The 26,698-nt window shown below is 39.5% G+C and overlaps 1 protein-coding gene across 1 annotated transcript in view; it reads right to left on the reverse strand.

The window, feature by feature from the left end:
- Nucleotides 1-1,174: 1,174 nt before the first annotated feature.
- The window catches only part of RAB40B (RAB40B, member RAS oncogene family), a 47,478-nt gene continuing 21,954 nt past the window's right edge, over nt 1,175-26,698 (reverse strand). Inside the window, exons 2-6 of the mRNA XM_054047728.1 lie at nt 12,671-12,731; nt 11,292-11,352; nt 7,595-7,672; nt 5,204-5,426; nt 1,175-2,300 (exon numbers count right to left, since the gene is read on the reverse strand). Coding sequence (XP_053903703.1) covers nt 2,029-2,300; nt 5,204-5,426; nt 7,595-7,672; nt 11,292-11,352; nt 12,671-12,731 — 695 coding nt within the window. The 3' untranslated portion in view covers nt 1,175-2,028. The remainder of the gene's footprint in view (nt 2,301-5,203; nt 5,427-7,594; nt 7,673-11,291; nt 11,353-12,670; nt 12,732-26,698) is intronic.

Consider the following 26,698-nt stretch of genomic DNA (forward strand, 5'->3'; position numbering starts at 1 on the left):
CTAACTTTTATTTCAGTTGCAGAATGCAACAGCACAAATTGCTTATGTACAGTAATTAAAAACTACAATGAGAGATGAGTGATCTATTATCAATTCAGATAATGCTTTAAACTGATCCCCTAAAATAAACATACTATTAAAGATACAAGTAGAAGTCAGTTGTACTGCTTACCATTTAGGGTTTGCTTTGGGCATTTGGCTTTACATATCAAATCTTATTCTGGAAAATGATCTCACAGTCCAAACTTTCCATTTCCCTCTTGTGCTTGTTTGTTTACCCCTTATTTATTCTGATGAGTAAGGGCAGAGACAGAGCAGTGTTTCAGGATCCAACTATAAATTCATTTGGTGTTTTTAAGAGAATGAAGATTTTACACTTTTACTATTGGACCACAAGTAACGAATGTCAACTTGAGGGAGTGTCAGAGCTAATAATAACCCAACTGACCTGCCTTGGTGTAAGAGTTCTAGCAAAACATGCTCTGCCCTTGCAAAATAGAGACTTTGCTTCTATCCACATGCCTGCTTTGGGGTGCTCTGTTTCTGGCTGCACCTGCAAGGATCATTCATTCATTCATTCATTCATTGATTCCCAAAAAGAAAAAAAGGGAGTGTGTGTTTTCCCTCACCCCAATTTAATCTTTATAACAGAGCCCCACTTTACTTGAGTGTTACCATCTGATCTTCTAACACATCTGCATCTTGTTATCATTTATTAATCTTTTTGTTGTGCATAACCTATTGGCTAGAATCCCAATATAGCCTTGGCATTTTGTACCTGATAGACTTGCACCACTAGTGGTCTATTGCTATGGAGATATAGGGACATCTATGATGATTCAGAACTACTGCTACTGCAAGATGTTACCAAATTACATTTCAACAGAGGCACTTGTAAATGCTGCAGTGAAGCTACATACCACTCTCACCAAGGGCGCTGGAAATTGGTGTTATCACTCCTCTGCGTGTCAATGAGCCCAGGTGCATGGTGTCACACCATTTCCATCATTTAGACACCTTTCCCCACAAACTGAGGATTTAACTCATACTGCTCTTCAAAACTTCTTATGCCACTTTTGAAGATTTATGCTGTAAGAAGAGCATCCCCATGATCTATGGAACAGCCTCGCCATAAAAGGAGGGCAAGCCACCTACTGAAGAATAAACAACAGGCTTTGTTTTTCCAGGAACATTTATTTTTAAATAATATTGTTCTTTCCCTATAAAGCAGCTCTTCAGTCACATTCTTCTTATGCTTGTTGCAACTATTGTCTTTGGCATTTTCTTCCTAGAACTACCTTGTAGAACATCTGGTACAAAAAGTGTAGATTTACAGAAAAATAAGAATATAAACCACAGATTAATCCCCAGAAGTATTAAATAACATAGCAAAAACGTTATCAAATCTGCTTCATACACGAATGGGACAAAAACATGTTGTGCATAATATTCTATATACACATTTGCAGCTTAGTTAAATTAGTGCTTCGAGGTTACCAAGGAAGTTGTACAAAAAATAATCATATCCACTACTTCAATAGTACTAGAATGTCTCACCATTTGTAAAATGTACAATGTATACAATACATTGCATTTAAAAAAAAATCTCTGCTTTAATCTACAAACTGACACACTAATTTTTGCCTATTTGTAAATGAAGTTTGTGATAAAACAGATTTTGATCTAGTGAATTACACAAGTCACTTCCAAGATCTCTTGTAATTAACAACTCAATAAAATGATAATTATTCCCTTTATAAAAAACACATCTCAAAACACAGGCATTGTGCACATCAAAAATTCCAATCTAAAAGTCCAAAAGCAAAGTGTCACATCCACTTCTGTTGCACAGAACACATCATTCATTCCAAAGCAGCATTGTTATGGTGAGCACACTGTAAAATAAGTCTTTCCTTATTTTTGTCAATGTCATGTGATACACGGAGCATGCTCAGCTATTCAACAGGACTCCTTGTGTTCAAGGTTCCATGTGAGGAAAGTCAACCTTGTTTTTCAGCCACATCAGGTTTAGGAAATTTTACAGCTGTTTCTCGTACAGTTTTTTGGTGGGCTCTGTGGGGGACGGATAATTTTAGCTTTCTTTAGGCTGTTCCTTTTGTTGTTGTTGCTGGCAGTGAGTGAGTAGGAGCGTCCATGCATCATCCTGGCATTAAGGCCATTGGCCATAGAGAAAGATTTGAGATGACTTCGTAAGGCAACAGGGAGCGGGAGCTTGTCAACAAGATGCACTGGGGTGCAGGAAACTATGGCACGGCAGCAGAGATCTTGCAGACTCAGTACTTAAAAAAAAAAAAACACAACATATTATAATACATAGTATGCTTTTGTAAGCCACCTGGTGGCAGCACACACAGTATCATGCGTGTCCATTGTACGTTTAAAACCAATCCTCTAGTTTTTCCTCTTTTTACAGTTCATTATACCCTTTCTCCAGTACTAGATACTTGCCCATAACTCTAACCTGCCCAATCTCGCAAGCCCTACACACATGGAACTTTCATTGGCTTCAATGAGAGATCTTGCAAAATTGTTCCCCTCTCACCCAAGTTGAATAGAACAAGGGTACCATTTTCAAAAACACCTCAGTGACTTAGAAGCTTAAGTGCCATTTTCAAAAATTACTTTCATTTCAGTCTCATGGAATGTCAAAGATTTTGAAAACTTTTACCCCAACTCTGCCTAACACTCATACTGAACTCTCATTACACTGCTTTCCAGTTAGCTGGAATCCCATCTGAATAATAAGACTATTCTTTGAAGCTTTGAATCTCTCACTCTAGTACCCTTATTTCATCCAGAACTGGAGGGAATCATTCAAGCTCATAAGTAAATGTTACTGGTTAAATTATACTTCAAACTCCAGCAAAAGACAATTTCAATCTATATTTTTTAAAAAATTAAATTAGCTGCATATTAATTGCTCAGAGCCAGGAAATACATTTAACTTGGATAAATCCCTTGTTGGCATTTGGCAAGGAAAGAATGAATGTTGGAAGTGATTAATATTTTTACTCCCCCCTCCTAAGACTTAAAGCTTAGGAAAGACAGCATCTAGTACAAACGCCTAAAAACGCCACTCCCTGCTGCTATAACCCATTCATACATCTCCAGACTTTTCTTCAGAGACTGGGATAATTTGGGATTCGGGATCTGGTGCTCTTGTAAGATTTTTGGGATGTCCAATTGTTTTTTTTTAAGTCTGTGAAGAATATTCTTGTCTTACTGCTTAAGTGAATAAGGAGTGTGATACTCCACAAATCAAAATAAACTTACACCGTTTGTTAATCTAGTTTCTGGTAGGGTACCTACTTAAGTTAAGGAAATATAAAGCTTCTTCAAAGCCAGTAAGTCCTTTTAAAAGACACTTACATTTTGCTACAATTTGTATCAAAAAACCCCATCCCATTTTTATTCCAATAGAAAAACCCTCTTTAGATATCCAACAATGAGGTCAACTGAGCCCATTTTCATTTAGAAAAACAGTTATTTGTACTCTATGATCCAGTTTTCATTAACCGTCTTAAAGGTTTTGAGACATTTATTATAGACATCAGTTATATGGTAGGTTGGTGGATATCCCTCACAGCAGTACAACCTGTGGGAAAAAAAGCATGACAATCTACCAGCCCAGGTACCAAGTCTGCTCTCTCACCTTTACAATGATAAAGAAAAAAATTCATCTGCTCCAGGTAAGAGAGCAAGGAGAATTTTCCAACACTGCAAGAATAGTTTACAACAAGTCAAACTAAAAAGATCCAGAACAAACCAGAACTAACATTTACTGACAGGTAACCTAAAGGAGTCATTTAGAGGGTGAGGACAGCACTGTATCAATATTTGCTCATATACTTCTTATATCCAAGAAACATATTGCTCTATTACCAATCTCTTATTTGTGTCAGAATAGTGAGAAGGTCCAGAGTATACATTTTGGGGAAACATTTTAACAACCTGAAAGAAAGAAAACCTTGGGGCAGATCCACAGATGGTGTAACTGTGTTAGGTGGGGTGTGGTTTTGTTTGTTTCTCTGCTCCTCCTTTTCCATGCTTTTTATCTTGGAATCAGCTGAGGTGAGCCATCTAACAATGTACCTGTTCCAGAAATTACTTTGTCAAAGCATAAATTGTAGTAATCCTCAGACAGAGTCCGATCCTGCGAAATGCCGAGCATCCTCAATTCCCGTCGACTTCAAATGGAAATAGGGAGTGCTCAGCACCTTGCAGGATCAGACCTCTACAGTCTGATTGCTATTAAAAATAAATCATATAAGCCAGTGACTCAATGAAATACTTAATAGACCCAAATGAATCAGTAGATGTCTGTCACTGCACAATTATTTTCAGATGCTTTTAAAAAAAGCTTGTAACACGAGAAGTTCATCATAACGAAGTAATGGGAATACAGAATTACCATACTTGATTAAACCAATGGGTCCCTCAAGTCCAGTAGTCTCTCAGCAACAGCTGCCACTACCAATGCTTCTCAGTAAAATGCAAGAAACCCTCCATTAAGTAAATATGGCATTATCTGTCTCCAAGGAACGTTTCCTCCTTACCTTCAATAAACGGAGGCTGGCTTAAGTCCTGAAGCATGCGAGTTTATATCTCTTCCAAAACATTTTTTGAAAGTATTTACTATAACAACTATGCATATTCCTATTGTTCCTAAATAATCTCTTCTTGAATCTTGCTCAGCCCTTGGTGATATCCTGTGGCAATGGGTTCCACAAGCTAATTATGCATTGTGTGGGGAAAGTATTTTCTTTCATCGGTACTGAATCTGTCACCTTTCAATTTATTGAATGTTCCCTTGTTGTGGAATTATGAAAGGGTGAACAGAAGCTCTCAGTTTAATCTTCCCTAAATGATTCATTATTTTGTACACTTATCACTTATTTAGGGTAAAAACAAGAAACAAAAAAACCCCAATTTTTTTCAGGTTCTATTCACCCTGTTTCACTGTCAGCATGTGTCATTTAAGGAAAGATCAGCTAATAACATTGTTAGCAAACCTAGTCTCTTTACATTTTTATTTAACAAAAATAAATTAATAAAGCATTTAAGGTACATGTCTCAATGTTTTCAGCTTTTCACTATTACTTTTAAGGCTTTAGGAGGTTCAGTCTGAAAGGTCTAAGAGTGATGAACTAGAATGAACAAATGCGTATTGTGTTTTGCCTACCCTTGTTTGGCCTCCAGAGCCGGTCCATCCCATGTCTCATTAACACTATTCTTGCCAGCTCAGTAAAAGACTCTGTGATGTTAAAGTTACAAAGTGGGCTAACTTCAAAAAAAGTCATGCCAAGTCTCTCGGCATAGGCTTGTGCTTGTTCAGTGGAGACTTGACGCTTGAAGGCTAAATGAAGGCGGTTTCCAACCAGGATTTTAGGTACACCGGGAGCATGCTGAGTGAAGAGAAGCAATAATAGATTAGTGTTATAACCCTTCACCCCATCTTCAAATAAAATTTGTAAGCTTTTCACAAAGATTCAGAAACAATGCTCTACTCATGAAGCATGTCAAGTGGCAAAAGGATATATGACATGATGGAAAAGGCAGCATCCTCATATCTACAAGAGACTGGGTTGGGATGAGAAATGAAGGGACTATGCTTAGTTCTTGGGAAATGGGGCAGTAATTATTTTCTCCCATCCTTGAAACCTGTCTTTTCCCAAAGCTTCCTCATTCAGTTTATTACAGAGAACAAACATTATAAATTTTCATTGTTAAGTTGCTTTTTTAAAAACATAAGTACTGTATCTTCATGGCTAAATTCAGGACAGAATTCTCTTTTGGGGGTATGTCGACATTGCAGAGAGGGTGTATGATTGCAGCACACGTACGCATACCCAAGCTAGTTTTAATTTAGCTAGCTCAGGTTCCAATAGCCGTGAAGCTTCTTCAAGCCCACCTGGGACTCTGGGGTGGCTGGCCTGCACTGAAACCTGTACTGCCACAGTTTCACTACTCTCAATATTCAAGCTAGCTAGTTTAAAGCTAGCTCAGATTAGTGGCATGCTGTGACATTTTTAGTCTGGCATGCAATTCTACACTTACATGGAAAATGGCATTTCCTCTATTCGGCACTGGTGAGGCCACAACTGGACTATTGCGTCCAGTTTTGGGCCCCCCACTACAGAAAGGATGTGGACAAACTGGAGAGAGTCCAATGGAGGGCAACGAAAATTATTAGAGGGCTAGGGCACATGATTTATGAGGAGAAGCTGAGGGAACTGGGTTTATTTAGTCTGCAGAAAAGAAGAGTGAGGGGGGGGGATTTGATAGCAGCCTTCAACTACCTGAATGGGGGGTTCTAAAGAGGATGGAACTAGGCTGTTCTCAGTGGTGGCAGATCACAGAATAAGAAGCAATGGTCTCAAGTTGCAGTGGGGGAGGTCTAGGTTGGATATGAGGAAAAACTATTTCACTAGGAGCGTGGTGAAGCACTGGAATGGATTACCTTGGGAGGTGGTGGAATCTCCATCCTTAGAGGTTTCTAAGGCCTGGCTTGACAAAGCCCTGGCTGGGATGATTTAGTTGATGTTGGTCCTGCTTTGAGCAAGTGGTTGGACTAGACCTCCTGACGTCTCTTCCAACCCTAATCGTCTATGATCTTCCATGTGGTGTGACCTTGCACAAAAGGTGTGTGCAAGATCATGATGTGCGGAGGATGCAATCTTGTTCTACAACATGGTGTCCTCCATGCGCATTTGGGGGCCAGAGAGAATCATCCCTTGGGCACACCACGTCCTGGGACATGCAGTGCATGCCTGGCATACACAGACAGCACGCCACCGGCTCAGATATGTGAGATTAGATATTTTTCTACAAGATATGCTCTAGTTCATACAGAAATTAACTCAGGGAAGTTCTATGACCTGTGTTATGCAGGAGGTCAAATGAGATGATCGAAGGGATCCCTTCTGGATTTATAATATGTAACTCTATGAACTAGGAGTGTTGACAAATAGCATTATTATTATAGTATCAAAATCCCACATCACATGTGCAGGATTTTAGGCCCATTTTCCTCTTTTACAGAATACATATTTTCACATTATACAAGTAAACTGCTTTTAATTTAAGACAGTTTGTATGCATCAGAGAAGTAGTCACTTGCATTCAAAAATCCAAGATAGTCTTTTGAGATCTTCGGATGAATGCACTATAACAGTGCTGAAGGCTTTATAAATAGTGACTTAAACCTCATAATCCCCATATGAGATGGGAAAGCATTTTTTTTTTCATAAGAGGAACCGAGTCAGAGGTAAAGTGATTTGCTGAAGTAACACAACAAATCTGTGGCAAAAGTGGTTATTGAACCTAGGAATCTTGATCTCCATCTCCATTTTCTTCATCTAGAATTGACACCTTTTTAAATAAGTGGGCAGTTCACTTGTTTGTTTCAGTCTAAAAGTATAACAAAAATACAAGACTGTCATCTTGGATTCCTGTAATGAATTCGGACTGCAGTTACATAGTATAAACCAGTAACTGGAAAACACCATGAGCAAAACACATGCTTAATCACTAGTCTTGTTATACATAAATGATGTTTTAGGATGCACCTTACCTCATCTATCTCCTTTATCCATCGATCAATACCATCAAATGACCAGCGATTTGTAATGTCATATACCAGTATCACCCCCTATGTGAAAAAATATTAACGTGAATTTCACTTAACATATACAAAATGCAGAACATATAGTACTATCTTACTCTAACATCATTCTATTATCTGTATCAGGATTATGGGGCTTACAATCCTGCCAGATGCTGCATGCTCCGAGTGGAGAGGAATCTCACAGCATCTTCCAGAATCAGCACCTTTGTCCCGATATAGAACTGGGAATGGAAGGACGCATGGAGAGTGGAAAGCACTCAGCAACTTGCAGGATCAGGCCCAGATTTAGCAGTTTGTGATCAATGTTAATTCAACTATAAAATCAAATTATGAACACGTTTGGGTGATGTATACATCACAAGTCACACAGACATATTGCTTTCAGTAACACTGTATAGTGTCCAATAGCTAAGGGCCTCAAATTCTATGGAGGTCCAAATACCTCACTACCAGAAGTAACCAATGCACATTATCATTGTTTACAGCAATACTTTTAGGAGCCTACCCCATGTTTTCAACCTGCAGCTAATAAACTGATGTGTCAGAATGCAAAAACACTAAATATAATGTAGCTGCACAAACATCTGAGACTGGATTTATAATTTCCCCCAATTCTTGACTAAGTTACATTAACTATTTATCCTTCTAGTTACACCCAATTTGAGAAAGTTTAACATATACAGTACACTTGGGAGTTTTAGTCAAGAAGCAAACGTCCATTATGCTTCTAGCTTTTACTGCAACCTCTATTCCAGAGGTTCTCAAACTGGGGGTCGGGACCCCTCAGGGAGTCGTGTGGTTATTACATGGGGGGTCACGAGATGTCAGCCTCCACCCCAAATCCTGCTTTGCCTCTATCATTTATAAGGGTGTTAAACACTTTTAAATATATTTTTAATTTATAAGGGGGGTTGCACTCAGAAGCTTGCTATGTGAAAGGGGTCACCAGTACAAAAGTTTGAGAGCCACTGCTCTATTCAGAGGTGTAATGATAAGAAGGACTGGATATGTCTGTAGAGCATATACATCCTGCTCTCTCTTTTGGTAGAGATGTAGTGGTTGCTAGAGGGCAGTATTAGGCATGTAATTCCTCTAAGGCAGGGGTCGGCAACCTTTCAGAAGTGGTGTGCTGAGTTTTCATTTATTCACTCTAATTTAAGGTTTCACGTGCCAGTAATACATTTTAACGTTTTGAGAAGCTCTCTTTCTATAAGTCTATAATATATAACTAAACTATTGTTGTATGTAAAGTAAATACGGTTAAAATGTTTAAGAAGCTTCATTTAAAATTAAATTAAAATGCAGAGCCCCCCGGACCGGTGGCCAGGACCCAGGCAGTGCGAGTGCCACTGAAAATCAGCTCGCGTGCTGCCTTTGGCATGCGTGCCATAGATTGCCTATCCCTGCTCTAAGGGCTCCTCCCTTTCTTACTGTAGCTTCAGATTGTGGCATCTTGTTAGGCCTGATACTCTCCCTCTCAATGAAGACAGCAAAATTATGACAAGTAGGACACCTACATGAACATGAAACTTACAAAAGTGCTTTATTTATACAGCATATTTATATGTACACCTCTACCCCGATATAACGCTGTCCTCGGGAGCCAAAAAATCTTACTGCATTATAGGTAAAATCATGTTATATCGAACTTGCTTTGATCCGCCGGAGTGCACAGCCCCGCCCCGCTCCCCCCAGAGCGCTGCTTTACCGCGTTATGTCCAAATTCGTGTTATATCGGGTCACGTTATATCGGGGTAGAGGTTTATTTTTATAGCAGCGAAAGGTGGATCTGGCATTTTAGATGAAACTCCCCTTCTTCTGAAATATACAGCTCCAACCTCAAAGAGTTTACAATCAAAGCCCTTAATCCTGCCAGGGGAACCATGTAGACAGAACCCTGCATCCAGATGGAGTCCCACTGATGTCAATGGGGGCTCATCTGCATGGGTCTTGCAGGATCAGGCCCAAGATTAGATTTTATTATCCTGGCTTGTTACATCAACACTATGGAGTGGGGAGGAAGGCCAGTGTTTACAGCAATATGATCAGGCAGTGACTCAGGTCAGGCATATAAAAATCATGATGTATTTTTTAAATTTATAATTATGATTTATTTGACTTGTGGCTATTGTGGAAGGAGTGAGCCTTGGGGGATTTAAATGAGGAAAAGGTAGCAGATTAGAAGACCAGAAATGGGAGGGCATTCTATGCATAGGGGCAGCACGGAGAGTATTGTGCAGGAAGCAGATGAATGGTGCATCAATACTGGCACTGAAGTTGGGGTAGGAGGGGCAATGTAGTTCAATAAAATATTTTAGACAGACGGACAGACAGCTCAGAGCTATAGAGGGCTTTCAAGGAGAAGACAAGAAGTTCAAACTTGCTGTGGGGGTGAAGGTAGGGCCCAGCGGAAGGAGTCAAAGACGGGGGTTGACACTGCCAGATCAAAAGGCAACCAAGACCATTTTAGTGACTGCATTTTGAATTGTCTGAAGGAGGCCACATGGGTGTCCTAGGGGCTGAAGAGGACCAGGCTACAATAATCAAGATGGGAGATTATCAGGGAATGGATGATAGTTTTGACTCTAGGAACACAGAGGAAGGACTGGAATTTAAATTAAGTTTAACTGATTCAAAGAAGCCCCGGGGGCAGTTCCGATCCTGAAGCGAGGCTAACACTAAACAGAGAGAGTCTGAGGAAAAAAACAAAGATAAATTAAAGCAGACTAAGGACCTGATTATCTCCTATAGCATAAAATTCTACGCAATATAATGACATTCTGCTACAGCAAGTCATACCTTCCCTTTTGGGATCAGTTTCCTCTCTTTTGGCATTAGCTAATCTTCTTGTTTTGCATGCTATGCAAATTTACAATCTTCTTATAATTTCCCCTCTTTTAAGCACATGCTTAAATCCATCCCTATTCAACAAAGCACTTAAGCATGTGGTTAACTTTAAGCACATGCTTTACTGAATAGGGATGGACTGTTGTAATAGGGTCTAAAAGTACAAGTCCCTAGTGCAGTGATTCTCAAACTTTTGTACTGGTGACCCCTTTCACATAGTAAGCCTCTGAGTGTGACCCCCCTAATAAATCAAAAACACTTTTTAATATATTTAACACCGTTACAAATGCTGGAGGCAAAGCCGGGTTTGGGGTGGAGGCTGACAGCTCGCAACCCCACATGTAATAACCTCGCAACCCCCTGAGGGATACCGACCCCCAGTTTGAGAACCCCTGCCCTACTGCTTGAGCTAAAGGGAAAGCTACTTTAGCTTTGGGCAATAACAGGCCGTTGTAGTCACTGGGGCCTCCTGGGAGGAGTAAGACATAAGATTATGCATCAAGTTAGTGTATTACACTACCATTTCCTAAGTTTAGTCTTTTTCTTCATTTATTTAATAAGAAAGTAAACGATACTGTCCTTTTGCTCTCATTTCTTTCCCCCCAAAAAACCCTGTGTTGTATTCAGGAATATTACAGTATCTGTGTGCAAATTTACTTTATACAGTGATCTTTAAGAGCCGGTGTAATAAGGTTCGCTACTCTTGTGATATATCTTTACCAGCTCTACACTACATTCATTCATCCATCCATCCACCAGCAATTACATATTAGAATGAAGATAGCTTTGAGCTTACCTGAGCACCTCTTGAATAGGAACGAAATATGGTGCAGAATCTCCCTTGTCCCGATGTATCCCTAAACAAAATAAGTTACAGGCTATTAAGAGAAGCAGGGCAACTTCTTATGTTAAGAGTTAGATATTAGCAACTCATACACACATCAGCTCATACTAACTGGACAGCATCAATCTCTTCCCATCTGTTAGGCAGTAGCAGCCACCAATGGTGGGAGGGATAGCTCAGTGGTTTGAGCATTGGCCTGCTAAACCCAGGGTTGTGAGTTCAATCCTTGAGGGGGCCACTTGGGGATCTGGGGCAAAATCAGTACTTGGTCCTGCTAGTGAAGGCAGGGGGCTGGACTCTATGACCTTTCAAGGTCCCTTCCAGTTCTAGGAGATGGGATATCTCCATTAAAAAAAAAAAAAAAAATACACAGAAGAGCTTTTCAGCGCTCTGCAGTTATTTACACACTAACTTGCTTTCTGTGTTAGCGTTCTACCCCTTGCTCTAAAACAGGGGTTCTCAATCTTCATGGCACCATGACCCCTTTCTGACATCAAAAATTACTACACAACCCTAGGACGGGGGGACTGAAGCCAGAGCCTGCCTGAGCCCCATTGCTCTGAATGGGAGGGCCAAAGACTTGCTGAGGCCTGTAACCTAAGCCCTGCTGCCTAGAGCTGTGGGGCTCGGGCTTTGGCTTTGGCCCCAGGCCCCAGCAAGTCTAAGCCAGCCCTGGCAACCCCATTAAAACAGGGTCGTGACCCACTTTGGGGTCCCGACCCACAGATTGAAAACTGCTGCTCTAAAAAGAGAGTTGCTCAGCTTAACCAAAATAAGAGGACAAGAACTTCCAAGCCTTACTCAAGCCACTGGCAGTGGAAAATAAGGAATATGAATATTATTAGTCAAATATATTTTACAGCACCATCCCTTGAGCTTACTTCATCTCAAAAGAAAGTGGTCTCCTGGTTTATGAAAGAAAAGCCCTTCTTTTGCAGCAAAAGAAAACAAAGCAAATGAGGGCTGTCTCCAGGGGAACTGAATGTGAATACAATAGGTTCTCAATGGGGGGCACTGAGCACCTAACAATCTTTTGTTTATTTATCCTCACAACACTTCATGAGGTAGGAAAGCATTATTATCCCCACTTCATAGATGGGGAAGTGAGACTAAGTGACCTGCTGAAGGTTATAAAGAAAGCCTCCGGTGGAACAGGAATTGAATCCAGATTTCCCAAGTCCTAAACTAGCATTCTAACCACTAGACCATTCTTCATCGCTTTGCTCGGTGCTTTCAGATTGCAGAACGCATTACCTGCCTTGAAGAGTTACAGTCCACTGACTAATACTGTTTAAAAAGCACTGAGGAAGAACAATGGAACAAACACTTACCACAGCTGTAATTTTATTCGACGGCCATCCAGAAGTATTGTTGTCGTCTTGTAATCAATACCTGGAAAATAAATTTTGTTTAGAGTTAGAATCTTAGACCTACTGCATTAAGTGCAGTGTCTAGATATTTATATCTTTAAAAGAAGTTAACAGGAAGGAAAAAATATTTCCATTAGTGCAATGTGCATGGGTCAAACATATTCTGTGGATTTGAAGTTATGGAGACCGCTCAAAGTATGAATGTGGTCTCCTCATTCAGGAGCACATTTTCCCAGCTCCGTCTGATGGGCCACCTCTCTTCCCATTCATGATTATACAACATTCTTGCAGCAATTATCTCCACTGTTCCATGTAAGCAACTGGTGTATGTTCAAAAGAGTTTCATCCTTTTTGAAAAACAGAAGATGACACTGTCCTCTTCCCTCATCCCCCTCCACAGACTTTGCTGCCACCTTATCCTCCTTACCAACTGCAGATACTGCCCAGCTAAATGCTATTCCTTTCCTTCTGTTCCCCTGGACATACTGCCTTGTTCATCTCTCCCCTGGAAATTACTCTCCCATGGTAGCTCTAGACCCACTGGCAGCTCTGGTTTCCAAGAACAGCTCCCACGTTCTCTCTTCTTATAAAGCAGCTGTAAGAAGCTGGGCTGGCAGCTTGTTTCCAGCTCTTTTCGCATTCTTATTGATACATTAAGGTCAGAAAGGACCTTTTTAATCAAGTCTAATTTCCTGCATAACACAGACCACGCAATTCCACCTAGCAAGTCCTGTATCAAGCCCTTAACTTTTGATTGAGTTCCAGCGTCTTTTAGAAAAAAGTGAGTTACCACTCTAGGGATTTAAGACATAGCTCTGTCTCCATCCCAATGGCACCTGAGACTACATTATGAATAGTACTTGTGGTGGTATGTTTACAATGCAGACACCAGTCTGCTATTAACTGGATCAAACGGGACCAAAACCATCAACCCCATTACACATGAACGACATAACAGGTTGTCAGATGTTCATTAATAACCTGAACTGAATGGCCTTGGGATAAAATTTGACCAAGTACAACAATATTAAGCCCTAGCTATATCACTTTCCGGGGGGGGGGGGGAAATGTAATAGTCATAATTCATTAGCTTAGAAAATAGTAGTCAGAAGTGGCTATGTGGTTGTGGGTGGCACTACAAAACCCCACCATAATGCTAGCTAGCATCAGTGCTCTGAAACACTGGGCTTGGGTACTACATCTACAAAGCATACAGTTAAGGACCTTAATAGACCCTAAAATTCAACAGATCTATCAAATTCAATTATTAAACATTTTTACAAATGTGCAACAGTCTGACCACTGAGCCAAACCATGCACTGGTAAATGCTCTTCAAGTGTTCTCTAAACATTTGGCTTTGTCGTAGGTCAGTCATTTCCTATTTAATTCAACATGCTTATTCAAGAATTCCCCCAAATCAGTGACAACGGTGGAGACTAGGTCTGAGAACTTACCCAAACGTGACTTGACTCATATTTATGAAGACTAAAGATGATATATTTTATTACCTGACGGCAAAGTACTAGATAAGCAAAACAAGATTGAAAAGAAGGGAAAATGTGTTGCTGTGGAAAAAACAAACATGCAAGGAATAGGGTTTATCACAGCTGAAATCTTCAATAAATCTTTATCTGAGGAAGAAAAAATGGTAGATATAGTATTGTTATCTGCCAGTTACTTAGACACACAGTTATAAAGCACTATTTTTGGGGGGGTTGGGGTAGGAATACTGCACATTGTACTTTTCTGTGAATGGGTAGAAGGAGGGAAATACCAGGCGTCACAAACAGCTAGTATGGGTAACACTTCTGTGAGATCAGTGCCATCTTGTCCCAACCTTGTCAACTGCACGAACATCAGAGCTGCTCTATGTGCTGGACAGCCGCTCCCCCCGCATATGGATCAACCAGTGCTCCCTTCTGCCTCCATCCTAACTGCAGAGAACTTGAGGGTGCAGGCAGGGGAGCAGTGGTTCCTCACCCATTCTGTTCCTTACCTAGTGTGTGTATCCATCTCCCAATGCTGCTGTCTACCCAGGCCTGAGAAGAAAGGGGTGTAACAATTTTATGTTGTCCTGTGGCAGGGAGGGGAGAGCCTTTTGTTGTGTTGTCTGTATCCCTGTGTGTATGTTGGGGGAGATCTGTGGAAAGGTCTGTAATCTGTATGGTGTTTATCAGATGCGTGTGTGGTGTCTGTATCGACTGAGTTGATGAACTGCAATGTGCAGGGATTGCATCAATTTTGCATGTTTTGGGTGGGATTTTCTTGATTTTTTAAAATTTATTTTTGTTTACATTGTGTATTATAGGGCAGCAGTGGGTGGGGAGGGAAGGAAAAAGCTGTTAGGTAAAATGAAAAGAAAAGAAAGAAGAGGGGACATTTAGGTGAGGGAGATAAGGACAGAAAAAAGCTTGGAAGGCAGATAGCATGAAACTGAAGTGAAGCGACTGTAAGAAGAGGCAGGAGAGAACTGGAGCAAACAGCTGCTACTCAGCAGAAGATAAAGTGCAGAATGTAAGAAAGGTAGAAAACAGTCTGACATTACCACTGTCCAAAGGATTGGTGAAGATAACAGGTCATAATAAATTAAAGCAATGATATCAGTTATCTTTCTATTTTCACACAGAAGGAAGAGAGAATATCTACTAAACTAATTCCAACTGCGATCTTGGCATTTGGTCACATCCAAGTACTCACTATGCTCAACACTACTTTTCCTATCAGATCTGATCAGATTCCAGCCAAGGCTGGAGTCATGCATCTGGGTTTGGGACATTAGGATATGTTGCTGTGAAAATGGAGAGATCTCTCTAAATTTGTTGTGCTATAGACTTCTTTCCAGTCTCCTTCCTGGAGTTCAACTGAGATGAAGTGCATTCTCTATGAAGTTATATTACATATTTCTGATTTATAAAAGCCTACCTAGATACCATTTTGACCTGCTCTAACAAGTCAGAACACTGGCTGTACAAGACTATGTAGGAAAAATAAACTAAGGTATGAATTTAGCTTGTATATACAAACAGCTAATAACAGAATCTGAACTTATCAGTTAGCATTAGTCACTGTGATGTGACTTTTAGAATGAAAGGCAAAGGCTTTTGCCATGAATCATCAGAAACAGCATGAAACCATAACAATGAGACCAAAAGATGTCAATTGTGTGGTTGTAGAAGTCTAATGTTCTTCTGAATGAATAATGTTCTTCTATGGAATAGCTCTGTCTGGCTTCAGCTTTAATATACACAACCTGAAATCTATTTCTATGGCGTAGAGGGAGATGAATGAGGCTGTTAGAGCAAAAGGTACAGTTCGTGTCAAGAGCCTACTGTAAGAGCAAGCAACAATAAGGTAATCTGTTTCTTCAGCTTCCTATTATACAATAAGGATTACAGAAGAGTTCTACAGAATTTCTACTGAACCAATCTGCATTTATTAGAAGACAAGAAAATAAACCCTTTAACTCTGCTGGGAGCAATATTTGAATTTTGGTTTTGCTTTTGTAAAGAACATTTTAATTTGTTGTAAGTTCTAAATTGTTACGGCTCTGGCCCAATTTGTGAAAGAATGTATTTGAACTCCAAGTCACACTTTGGAGTAATTATGCCTTATTATTATTTACATCTGCAAAACAGTAAAGAGAGTCTGGAACAGTAATTATAATATATCTACCATGGAAAATTCAAATGAAGCATATCATTCACAGATGTGGGCATCAGAGAGGGTCATTGACAGAGGGACAAATTAAGGACCCAATTTGGGAAGGTGCTTAATGTTAAGCATGTGCTTATATACACCTTGCTGAACTGGGACATCCAGCTGAACAATTTCTTTGAGGTAATTATTTGTGGGAAACACACCCCTTTCTTTTTGTAAATCATACTTGAACTGCTCCCAATTTCGATTAACATTTATTTGTAACTATTCACCAGATAGTTTGGAACAACATTTTTCAACCAATTGGTTGTTTGTGCTCAGCTTGAATACTATATTTACTATTTGTGGCCTATGAGAGATCACCTAATCTACACTGTACTGTTTCTGCTCCTTGGCTGGATGGCAAACTTTTAAATAAAAGGGAGAGGGGGAGAAAAAAATCAGATAACTAGTGAACACTCCTGTTTGCACACAAATGCCCTTGCTCACATACAGACATGGCTATCCATATATAGAGTAGCCATTTTTCTCCAAACAAGAGTCACGTGAATTATTTCAAAAGTGAACAAGGCAGAACAAACATAGTCAAAACAGCATTTCAGGACTGAAAATAAAATTTGACCTGCTCTAAAATCAATTATGGTTTGATAAATATGGCACAAAAGAGATGCATTAGTCCCTTCATATAAAGCTTCATTAAAGGTGCAGTTGTCTGAGAGTATATTACTTTTGAAGAATACTTTTTATTTTTATAAAACCAAGGAGAAGCAAAGTTAAGGCTTCACTTAAACAAGTATCTTAACTCCACTCCTGTAAGAGATACCTTTAGAAAAATCAGGTCACATTATTGTCTTCAACTATAACCTCATTTTATCCGTGATCATGAAGAACAGAATTCTTTAGTCTTACAATGCTTGTGCCACTTTACAGACTTATGAGCCTTTTGAAGGAAAAATTCTCTCCCATGCTTCACTGACAATCACCCTAGTGACTGGGTTACATTTTAAAGTCTACCTCTATGGAAAGGGGTTAAACTTTTTCCCTCTACAAAAACTGAATGTCAATCTCCAGCAATCATTGAATGTGCTAGACCAGAGGTCCCCAAACTTTTTTTTGCTGAGTCCCCTTTTGGAGATTCGTGTCCCGGGCACGGTCCCCTGGGCACAGGGCAAAGGGTGGGACCTTGATGGTGTCCAGTTTGGACCAACACACACTGGTTACCCTGAAGAAACAAGAAAAAACTCATAACCAGTCAAGTCCTTCAGCTTGTTGTGCCCCACCAGGGGGACCACCCCACAATTTGAAATGTTTGCTAGCTGACATTCCCTAGAGATGTTACAAATGCAAGAGTTAAACTTCTGAAGTTAGCACCGAAATTTAGTTGTCTTAAGGTCTATCTTCTAGATCACTGCTAGGGAAATCCAATAAAGCAAGTTTTATTTCTTGCCTGATTTCTGCTACAAAATGGCTAAAAAAAAAAAAAAAATAGTGCATATTTTTCTTTTTTTACTCCAAGGAACACCTTTAAGTTTAGGAACTTATAATTCAGGGACCCCTTGTCAATTTCACTTCAAATTTGGTAAAAAAGTTTTACCTTGGCCCCAGATCCAATCTACCAATGATGAGGCCACTGAGATTTTTGTGCTTTTAAAGGAGTGTAAGCCCCCCCACCCCTCAAAAAAACCCACCAGGCTTACAAATGTACAACCTCAGTTACTATTTTAACTACGGTGTGACTAACATTGCTTCATAAGCTAAACTAGCATTACTGCAGTCATTACCAGTGCCATAAGAAACATTTCCAAGTATAGAGCTATAAAAATATTTGTGGCTATTTCTGATGATATTTAATACTGGCCTCGTATATGTTTACCAGTGCAGCTGCTAATATTAATGTGTAGGAGTTGCTACTAGCAAGCTTTTTTTTATTTATTAAATAAAAGCATTATATAATATCTTTTGGGTCTCATTAACAAAGTAGTTTCCTAAAGATAATAAAAGGCATATTTACAAAAAACAAACAGCCAAGTAAAGAGAAATCGATCAATAAATGAAACATAAAAATACAGAATGCCATTCTGAGACACATCACTGTCTGTTAAATGATATCCTCATGTAAATCCGCCAAAGTCTATTCGTCAGCAGAATTGCTTAAGTACATTATTTGACTTTCTTCAATGAACATTTTCCACACAGAGTGGATTTAAAAAAATACTCACATTTCATTCATATAACATTACTAAGAAAGTTTAATTTATCATTTTCAAAAAATACTTTTAAGTCTTGTATTTCAAATAACAGCCCCACTCCATTACTGCTGGACAACACTACATAAACAAGTTCAGGAAATTGGTTATCATCTTGATGTTCACAAACAACAGAGAAAGATTGTGTGACTGTTTTCTTTTAAAGCTCATCTGTTTTGTTTTTATAGGCAAGACTGATTTATAATTTAAAATGTACAAGAAGCCTGCTAAGTATATATCCTCCTCATAGGAACAAAAGACAGAGTACAAGGCAAATAACTATCTATATCCTTATTGTACACATAACCAGTACCTTGTAGGACACAGGTTTGCAAGCTTTTTTTTTTTATCTGATGAAATGTTATGTAGGTGTATTAAAGTAAGTCACACAAAAACCCCAGTCAAGTAGTGTGAATGGAGAGGTTATTTGCATAAAAAACAGATTGCTACTTCCTTGAGCTTAAATCTTTGCATTTCAGTTTTTATGGCACAGCCACTAACTAATCTCAAATCAGTTCCGCGTTTTGAAAATGAACTTTGACACCTCCTGAATGAAGCTGATGTTGACAAGCCTGGACAGATTCTTAATTATCCTCACAGCTGCATTTTGATGAGAATGGCACAGAAAGTGTCTCAATTATGTCAAGATAAGAGACTTACAGCAATATCAAATGGATAAAAAGCTATGCATTAGGGTAAGTCAGGGATCGACAACCTTTGGCACACGGCTTGCCAGGGTAAGCACCTTGGTGGGCCAGGCCGGTTTGTTTACCTGCCGCGTCAGCACATCCCTCGGCCCGCGCTGCTTCCCGCAGCCCCCATTGGCTTGGAGCGGCGAACCGCGGCCAGTGAGAGCCCTGATCAGCCAAACCTGCGGACGCGGCAGGTAAACAAACCGGCCCAGCCCGCCAGGGTGCTTACCCTGGCGAGCCGCGTGCCAAAGGCTGCCGGTCCCTGAGGTAAGTATTGTGTCACCCTTGCTTGGATTTAGGTAGGTTATTAGGGAAAAAAAGTTAGCCACAACAAGAATATGCATGCTTTCAATAAAAAAGGTTTCAAAAGACAAAATCCGCTCACTTGCAGGATCACACACACACACACACACACACACACACACACACCTCTCAATATTCTGTTCTTCCACTTCACTAGGACCACTTCTTCCACTAGGAATGGTCTAGATAATACTTGAGTTGCCACGAGTGCAGGGGACTGGATTAGATGACCTCTCAAGGTCGCTTCAGTAGTGAAAGATTTTATTCAATGCCATATTTGGCCTTGACAAATCCAAAGAAACCAATTTTCTGTACTTTTTGAGATAAAAATTAATCCTTTAATCTTTGTACTTCTCACACAATAATATTTACATTTTACTTTTAAAAATAACTCCATTTTCATTAGCTTACTTATTTCTCTCTTCCTTTAACTGTATGCATATTGTGTCAGCTAAATTCACACACTGGTGTTTGTCAGACCCCAATCACCCATCACAGTACTGATCAGCAACTTTCATACTTACTACAGTTGATACAAGAGACCATCACCTAGTCAGTGAATTCAACATTAAGACTGAAAAAAATAAAATAGATTACCTAGAACAACTTTATCAGATGCTCTGCCCATCTTCCATAAGCTTCTGGATTCCAGCAAACCAAGCCCCACCCTAGCAGTGCACAACTCCATCAACTTGTACATCTTCAACAACCAGTGATAGCTGATTCCACCCACTAGCCAAAGCCTCTTCTCCTGTCACCACTACCACCACCCATTCCTCACACATACACACACTTACTTCTAGACATTTCAATGTTTTATTGTTTCCTAAAGAATATCAAGAACTTGATGTGCCCATCATTTCCATTCTAAAATAGCTGGAGTTTTTATTTACACATTGAAATTACAGTCTGTTTTTCATAAGAGAGGCTTTCATGTGTGTTTATGTATTTCAAAGTGACGCAGGAGTTCAAATTCCATCCATTACCCCTTACCCCTCCCTCCAAAAAAGACCACACCATGACAAAAGCCACTGATTCATAATTCAGTATTTTTTTATTTTAATAAGATGTTAAAAACCAAGTCCTATACTTATGAATATCATTCCACAGAGAGTTTATAGCAAAAAAAAAAAACAAAAATCAAATTAAAATAAAATAAAATTGGGCTGCATCTCTTAACGTTAATGTAAAACAAAGGTCCGGTTTAGTGTCAGAGCCATTTTTGCCTTCTGCTTACTTGTCATTCAGAATGATCATTCTCTAACTTTCAATCCCTTCTGTCAAACTTAATTACTGTACTAAAAACTATCTGTTTAAAGTGTACAGACTGTACACATACTGAGAAAAATATAGTCTTGGCTCCCAAGTTATTGGATATGTAAAATGAAGCCAGGAATTATAATACACTCTCTCACACTTTAAGGGAAGCTGTTGTTTCAGTCATCCCCCGACATGCTAAAGATCTGAGGCTGCATGGTAAATAAAGGTGAAGCTCACTCATCAACTGTGGCACCCAAATATTAGCTACTGCACTTTCAAAGGGCTTGATAAAATCCTATCCCAAATTATTCATGTAACTCAGGTGAGGTTCATCCATCACAGACATTGATCTGACAGTTGCGTCAAATGATTAGCATCAATGCAGTTTTGAGGGAGTCAAAGGATCTTCTTACTGCCACGTCCCTGGATGCAGAGAAGGCCTTTGACTGTGTATCCTGTCATTACCTTTTTTTACATACTTGCTACATTCAGATTTGATACTCAATTTATCTTCCAGATTAAACATCTTTATATGAATCCCTTTTCCAGGGAGGGTTACGAATAGCATTATCACAGAACCATTCCCAATTCACAGGAGTACAAGACAGGGTTGCAGTTTGACCTAGCCCTAGTACCATTAGCTATTGCTGTCTGTATAAAACAACATATACATGGAATCAAGGTAAGTCAAACAGAGCACAAGATCATGCTTTATGCTGACAACACTCTTGGCCTAGTATCCAAACTGAAGATTCTATTAAAACTAATAAATGCATTTGGACACCTCTTGGGACATAAAATCAATAGGGAAAAAGCAAATTCTGGGCATAAGCAAAATGCTAATAGGGAATCTCTGACAACTGGAATTTTAGGTGGTATCCCCAACATATGAAATATTTAGGGACACTTCCCCAATGACATCGAGAATCTGGTCAAAAATTATCTAGAGGCCATTTTAACCAAGACAGCAAGAGATCTGGGCAGATGGTAAACCCTAATCCTTTGAGGCACAATTCATATTATTAAAATGAATGTGTTTCCCAGAATATTGCATATCTTGAGAGGTTTCCCAGGTACTATTTGTCAGCTTTATTTTAGGAAAATTAATGACATTTAAAAAACATTTCTCTAGTGGATGGGAAGCCAAGAGTGGCTTTGTGTAAATTGCAACTCCCCAAAACACCCAAAAGCTTCCATTTCCCCAACTTGCAGCATTATCATACAGCCTTTATTCTTAGTCAGGCAGTCACTCCTGTGGTTCCAGAACATAACAGGATGATCACTATGATAATGGATACCTCCTTAAAACTAATTTCTCAAAACTGTGTTTTGAGATACAGCCCATCATCTTAGAAACTATCTAAGGGTATGTCTACACTACGGGATTAATCCGAATTTATATAATTCAAATTTTGGAAACAGATTGTATAAAGTCGAATGTATGCAGCCACACTAAGCACATTAATTTGGCGGTGTGTATCCATGTACCGGGGCTAGCGTCGATTTCCGGAGCGTTGCACTGTGGGTAGCTATCCCATAGTTCCCACAGTCTCCCCCGCCCATTGGAATTCTGGGTTGAGATCCCAGTGCCTGATGGGGCAAAAAACATTGTTGCAGGTGGTTCTGGGTACAGCCTCACCCCTCCCTCCATGAAAGCAACGGCAGACAACCATTTCACGCCTTTTTTCTTGGGTGAACACTGCAGACTCCATACCACGGCAAGCATGGAGCCCGCTCAGCTCAAGACAGCAGTCATGAACATTGTAAACACCTCGCTTATAGCCAACAATTCATATTCCTCAGCTGAAAGAGCAGGCTGGCTCCAGGCACAGAAGCTTGGCTCAGCAACTTGTCTGACATGACAGCTAAAAAGCGGGTAACGTTCCGGAGAAGAGGGACCACAGATAAATTTGAAATTTTTTTAGAAACCTTTTATTAATCTCTAGCAAATGGAAACTGCAATGTCGTTCTCCTTTTCCCTTCCAGCTTCCCTTACTTCCTTTACTTTTTTGTTCCTTTGCCCCCCCCCCCGCCCATTTTCCCCTTATTTTTGAAAAAAAATCAATACAATATAAACTAATAAAAAGAAAAACAGGGCCAATTGAAATTACAAACTAATCTACAATATTTTAAATCCTAAATGTATTCTTTGATTCATTAACTCAATCATAAAGCACAATTAAGAAAGTAATTATACACAATTTGCTGATTCCTGAATATGACAATTTTCTCATTTTGAAATCAACAGATGCTATTTGAAAAAGACAATGTTCTGGCTAGCAGGCACATGGATAGGTCTCTTTCTATCCTTTCACTCTGACTGCCTAGTTCCTTCTAAGTGGCCAGAATATTGAAATTTACAAGAATTCTACACTCACAGGGGGTGTTCTTCAGTCATTAGATAAAAGCTCCTTCATAGCTAGAGCTCCTTCTTACATAAATTTTAAGAATGTTGTTGGAGCCATGTTGGTCCCAGGAAATGAGAGAGACAAGGTAGGCAGACAATATCTTTTATTAGACCAACTTCTGGTGGTACAAGCTACAAACTTTCAAGCTTCACAGAGCTCTTCTTCAGGTCAAGTGAAGATCTGAAGAAGGGCTCAGTGAAGCTTGACAGCTGGTACCTTCCACCAACAGACATTTGTCCAGTAAAATATATTACCTCACCTACATTCCCTTTCTTATAAACTTTAAGAGTCAGGTTACTTAGACTTTGGCGACTCTTTCAGAAGACTTCCCGTCAGCTTTAACTCATATTATTGACTCCAATACTATATCAAACCAGTACTGTAAATAAAGTTTGTTGTGTATTTTCCATCAGTTGCCTCTCTTCATTAAAAACACAAAACAGAAAGCAACACGTACTAAACCAAAAAAGCCCCACTTGAAACAAACAGAGAAATAAGGGGATAAAACCTGTGTACTTAGAACTATTTTTGTTTTCCTCTCACTATTCGTGCCACTAGATGAAAAATGGAATCGTTGATAGTCATGTTGTACACCAAATCCAGACATTTTTGATGGATTTGGTATACATACTTCTTAAAATCCAGATTCAGTTTACAGTAATGTAATCTAAGATGACTAAATATACTAAACACATAGGAAAAATATTTGTTCAGAAAAGAAGGAAACTCCATTTGGCATCAGCTAGTGAATTGTCTTTTAACTGAAGTAACAGCCAGTGAACCATGCCTATCACTATAAATAGAAAGGAAGTAGAGAGCATAACTGAAATCATATTTAATTCTATCCTGTCCTAATATTTACTAGTAAGTGATGAAATAGTCTGTTTTTATCTGCATATCACTATAGACTTATCTTGCCATGGGAATTAGAATTAAAAAACTTTCCACTTCAAAAGGAAGCATCAATTACAAACTTCAGTTCATCATTTCCTCTCCTCCGTTCATCTCAAGGAAAGGATATCAGAGGCTGGCAGTAGCTCCTAAACAGAATGTTTACTACAGATTTCAGTTAGCATCCTCAGATGAAAGGTGCTATATATAACATGTTATTGTGTATAAGTATTATTAGTATTACCGGAGGAAAACATGCTTCCCCTATTTTGGTGCATTTTAGTCATGGCTTTCGGAAAAGCAGAAGGGAATATCACCCTGCAAGTTTCAGAAATCTCAGAAAACTCATCAAGATTTGTTTTTTAGACAGAGACAGGATACTATACAGAAATAGTATTTCTCTCTCCTCAAAGGGAATGTATGAAAGGTGGTCCTCCTTCAGTTTATTCTGTAGGAGGTTGGTCCTGTTTCCTCCTGGGGCCTGCTCCTGATTGGGAGATTTGCCATTGACTAGCATGGGAGCAGGAACAGACCTTAGATATTCCTACCTTCTACCCTGGGAAACCATTTGCTTATGGTTATTACCACAGGATTTTATACTACCCCTTCCCGCATGAGTGAGTGAGTGAGTGTGTGTGGCCAATCAACACCAACAGAGAATCTAACTCTTCACTAGTTATCTGCCTCTCCACACAAATGTGTTTTGCCAATCCCAAACCAGTTTACTTCAGCTACCCCTCTGGTCAGCAATGCTCAGAATTAAGTATATTTCAGAACATGTTACAAATTAGAGAAAATAATGTGATTTTTTATAAATCTAAGAATTTTTTTTAAATCCTATTATCTGGGATTTTTTAAATCTTTTTCAAACAGCAATTCTTCCCCTATACAAAACTGATAAAAGATCTAATATAAGAGAGTGTCAGTGTTGCCTTGGAATGGTTTTCTAACTAAGACTGTCAAGTATTTGTAGGTCTCAATCCTTTGCTCAATTTCACACTGGCATACCAATGGCTGGTTTTGCGCTCATTTTTGTTTTTATAAATTTACAGTCCTGTATTTGTTGCTATAGGCTGGGGGAGGGGAGCCTGGGAGAGGGTGAAGGAAGAAAAGAAAATTGTTTTACACAATAAGATATATGGAACTATATGGGCAAGTATAAAGAGAATTTGGAACTGTGTACACCCGCATGTATGCTTTTATGGTGTTCTGTTTTTTAAATCCTCCAGCAAAGTGAATGTATGTGACAGTTATTTGTAATGGCTTTGAACGCACAAAATGCTAAGGGGCTTATTCTCAGAGAGTCATTATTACATAACAGCAAACAAACAATAAGTGCACAATTTGCCAGCGCTAGACAGACTACTAAGTTTATTCCTGATCTGCAAGCAACTGAGCACAATAAGAGCGTCAAATACTGTACTGAAGTAGCAGTAGTTTGAAGGCCAATAGGTAGATTTTGTCTTTTTAACAGGCGGTCATGGGATTTTTAGTGATGGCATTTAAATAATAACAACAACTTCTCAAAACACAGTTCCTTGTTTTGCTTTATGTTGGTAGAACAACTAGCACAATGGGGTCTGTGTGTGATAGTGCAAAGTAACAACAACATTCTGAAGAGTAACAAAACAGAGGTGAAGTTATGGATCTTACCTACCTTCTGTACACCTCTACCCTGATATAACGCAACCCGATGTAACACGAATTCGGATATAACGCTGTAAAGCAGTGCTCCGGCGGGGCGGGGCTGCGCACTCCGGCAGACCAAAGCAAGTTCGATATAACGCGGTTTCACCTACAGTAAGATTTTTTGGCTCCCGAGGACAGCATTATATTGGGGTAGAGGTGTATCGCACTTTTCATCTAAATGTTCCTCTGCTATCGGTTTCCAAATGATGTTAGTCAAATGGTATTATGATGCTTTCACCATACACTTTGCCAAAGCACAAGGACATATGCACACTTACACAGGATTTGGTTGGGGAGAGAGAAAGAAAATCCTTAAGCCAACATAGTAACTCAGCCTACAAATACATTTTATACCCAGATGGTTCCAGTTAAAATCATTGTTACTTATAAAATAGTAACCACATTTTAGAGTAATACATGAAGTTAGTTCACATTGCCATTTATTTTTAAAAAAAATAATGCCAGCAGTTTGCTGGTGTGCCAAAACCACTGCCTTTAATGCTGACCAATACTGTCTTACTGTTTCCCTGTACTTCCTGTTGACCTGTCTGTAGCCATCTGTTGTCTCTTATCTTATATTTTGATTGCACCCTATTTGGGACAGAGACGATCTTTTTGTTCGGTATTTGAACAGTGCCTAGCACAACAGGGTCCTGGTCCATGACTAGGACTCTTAGGAGCTACAGTAATGTACACAAATAGTACATTTAATGGCAAAATTAAAGACAACTCCACTCCAGGGTTGCCAACTGTCTAATCACACAAACCCAAACACCCTTGCCCCAGCTCCATCTCTGAGGCCCCACCCTGCGCACTCCATCCCCCCTCCCTCTGTTGCAGGG

The sequence above is a fragment of the Malaclemys terrapin genome, chromosome 13 (assembly GCF_027887155.1).
Source record: "Malaclemys terrapin pileata isolate rMalTer1 chromosome 13, rMalTer1.hap1, whole genome shotgun sequence".
Classification (NCBI taxonomy): domain Eukaryota; kingdom Metazoa; phylum Chordata; order Testudines; family Emydidae; genus Malaclemys; species Malaclemys terrapin.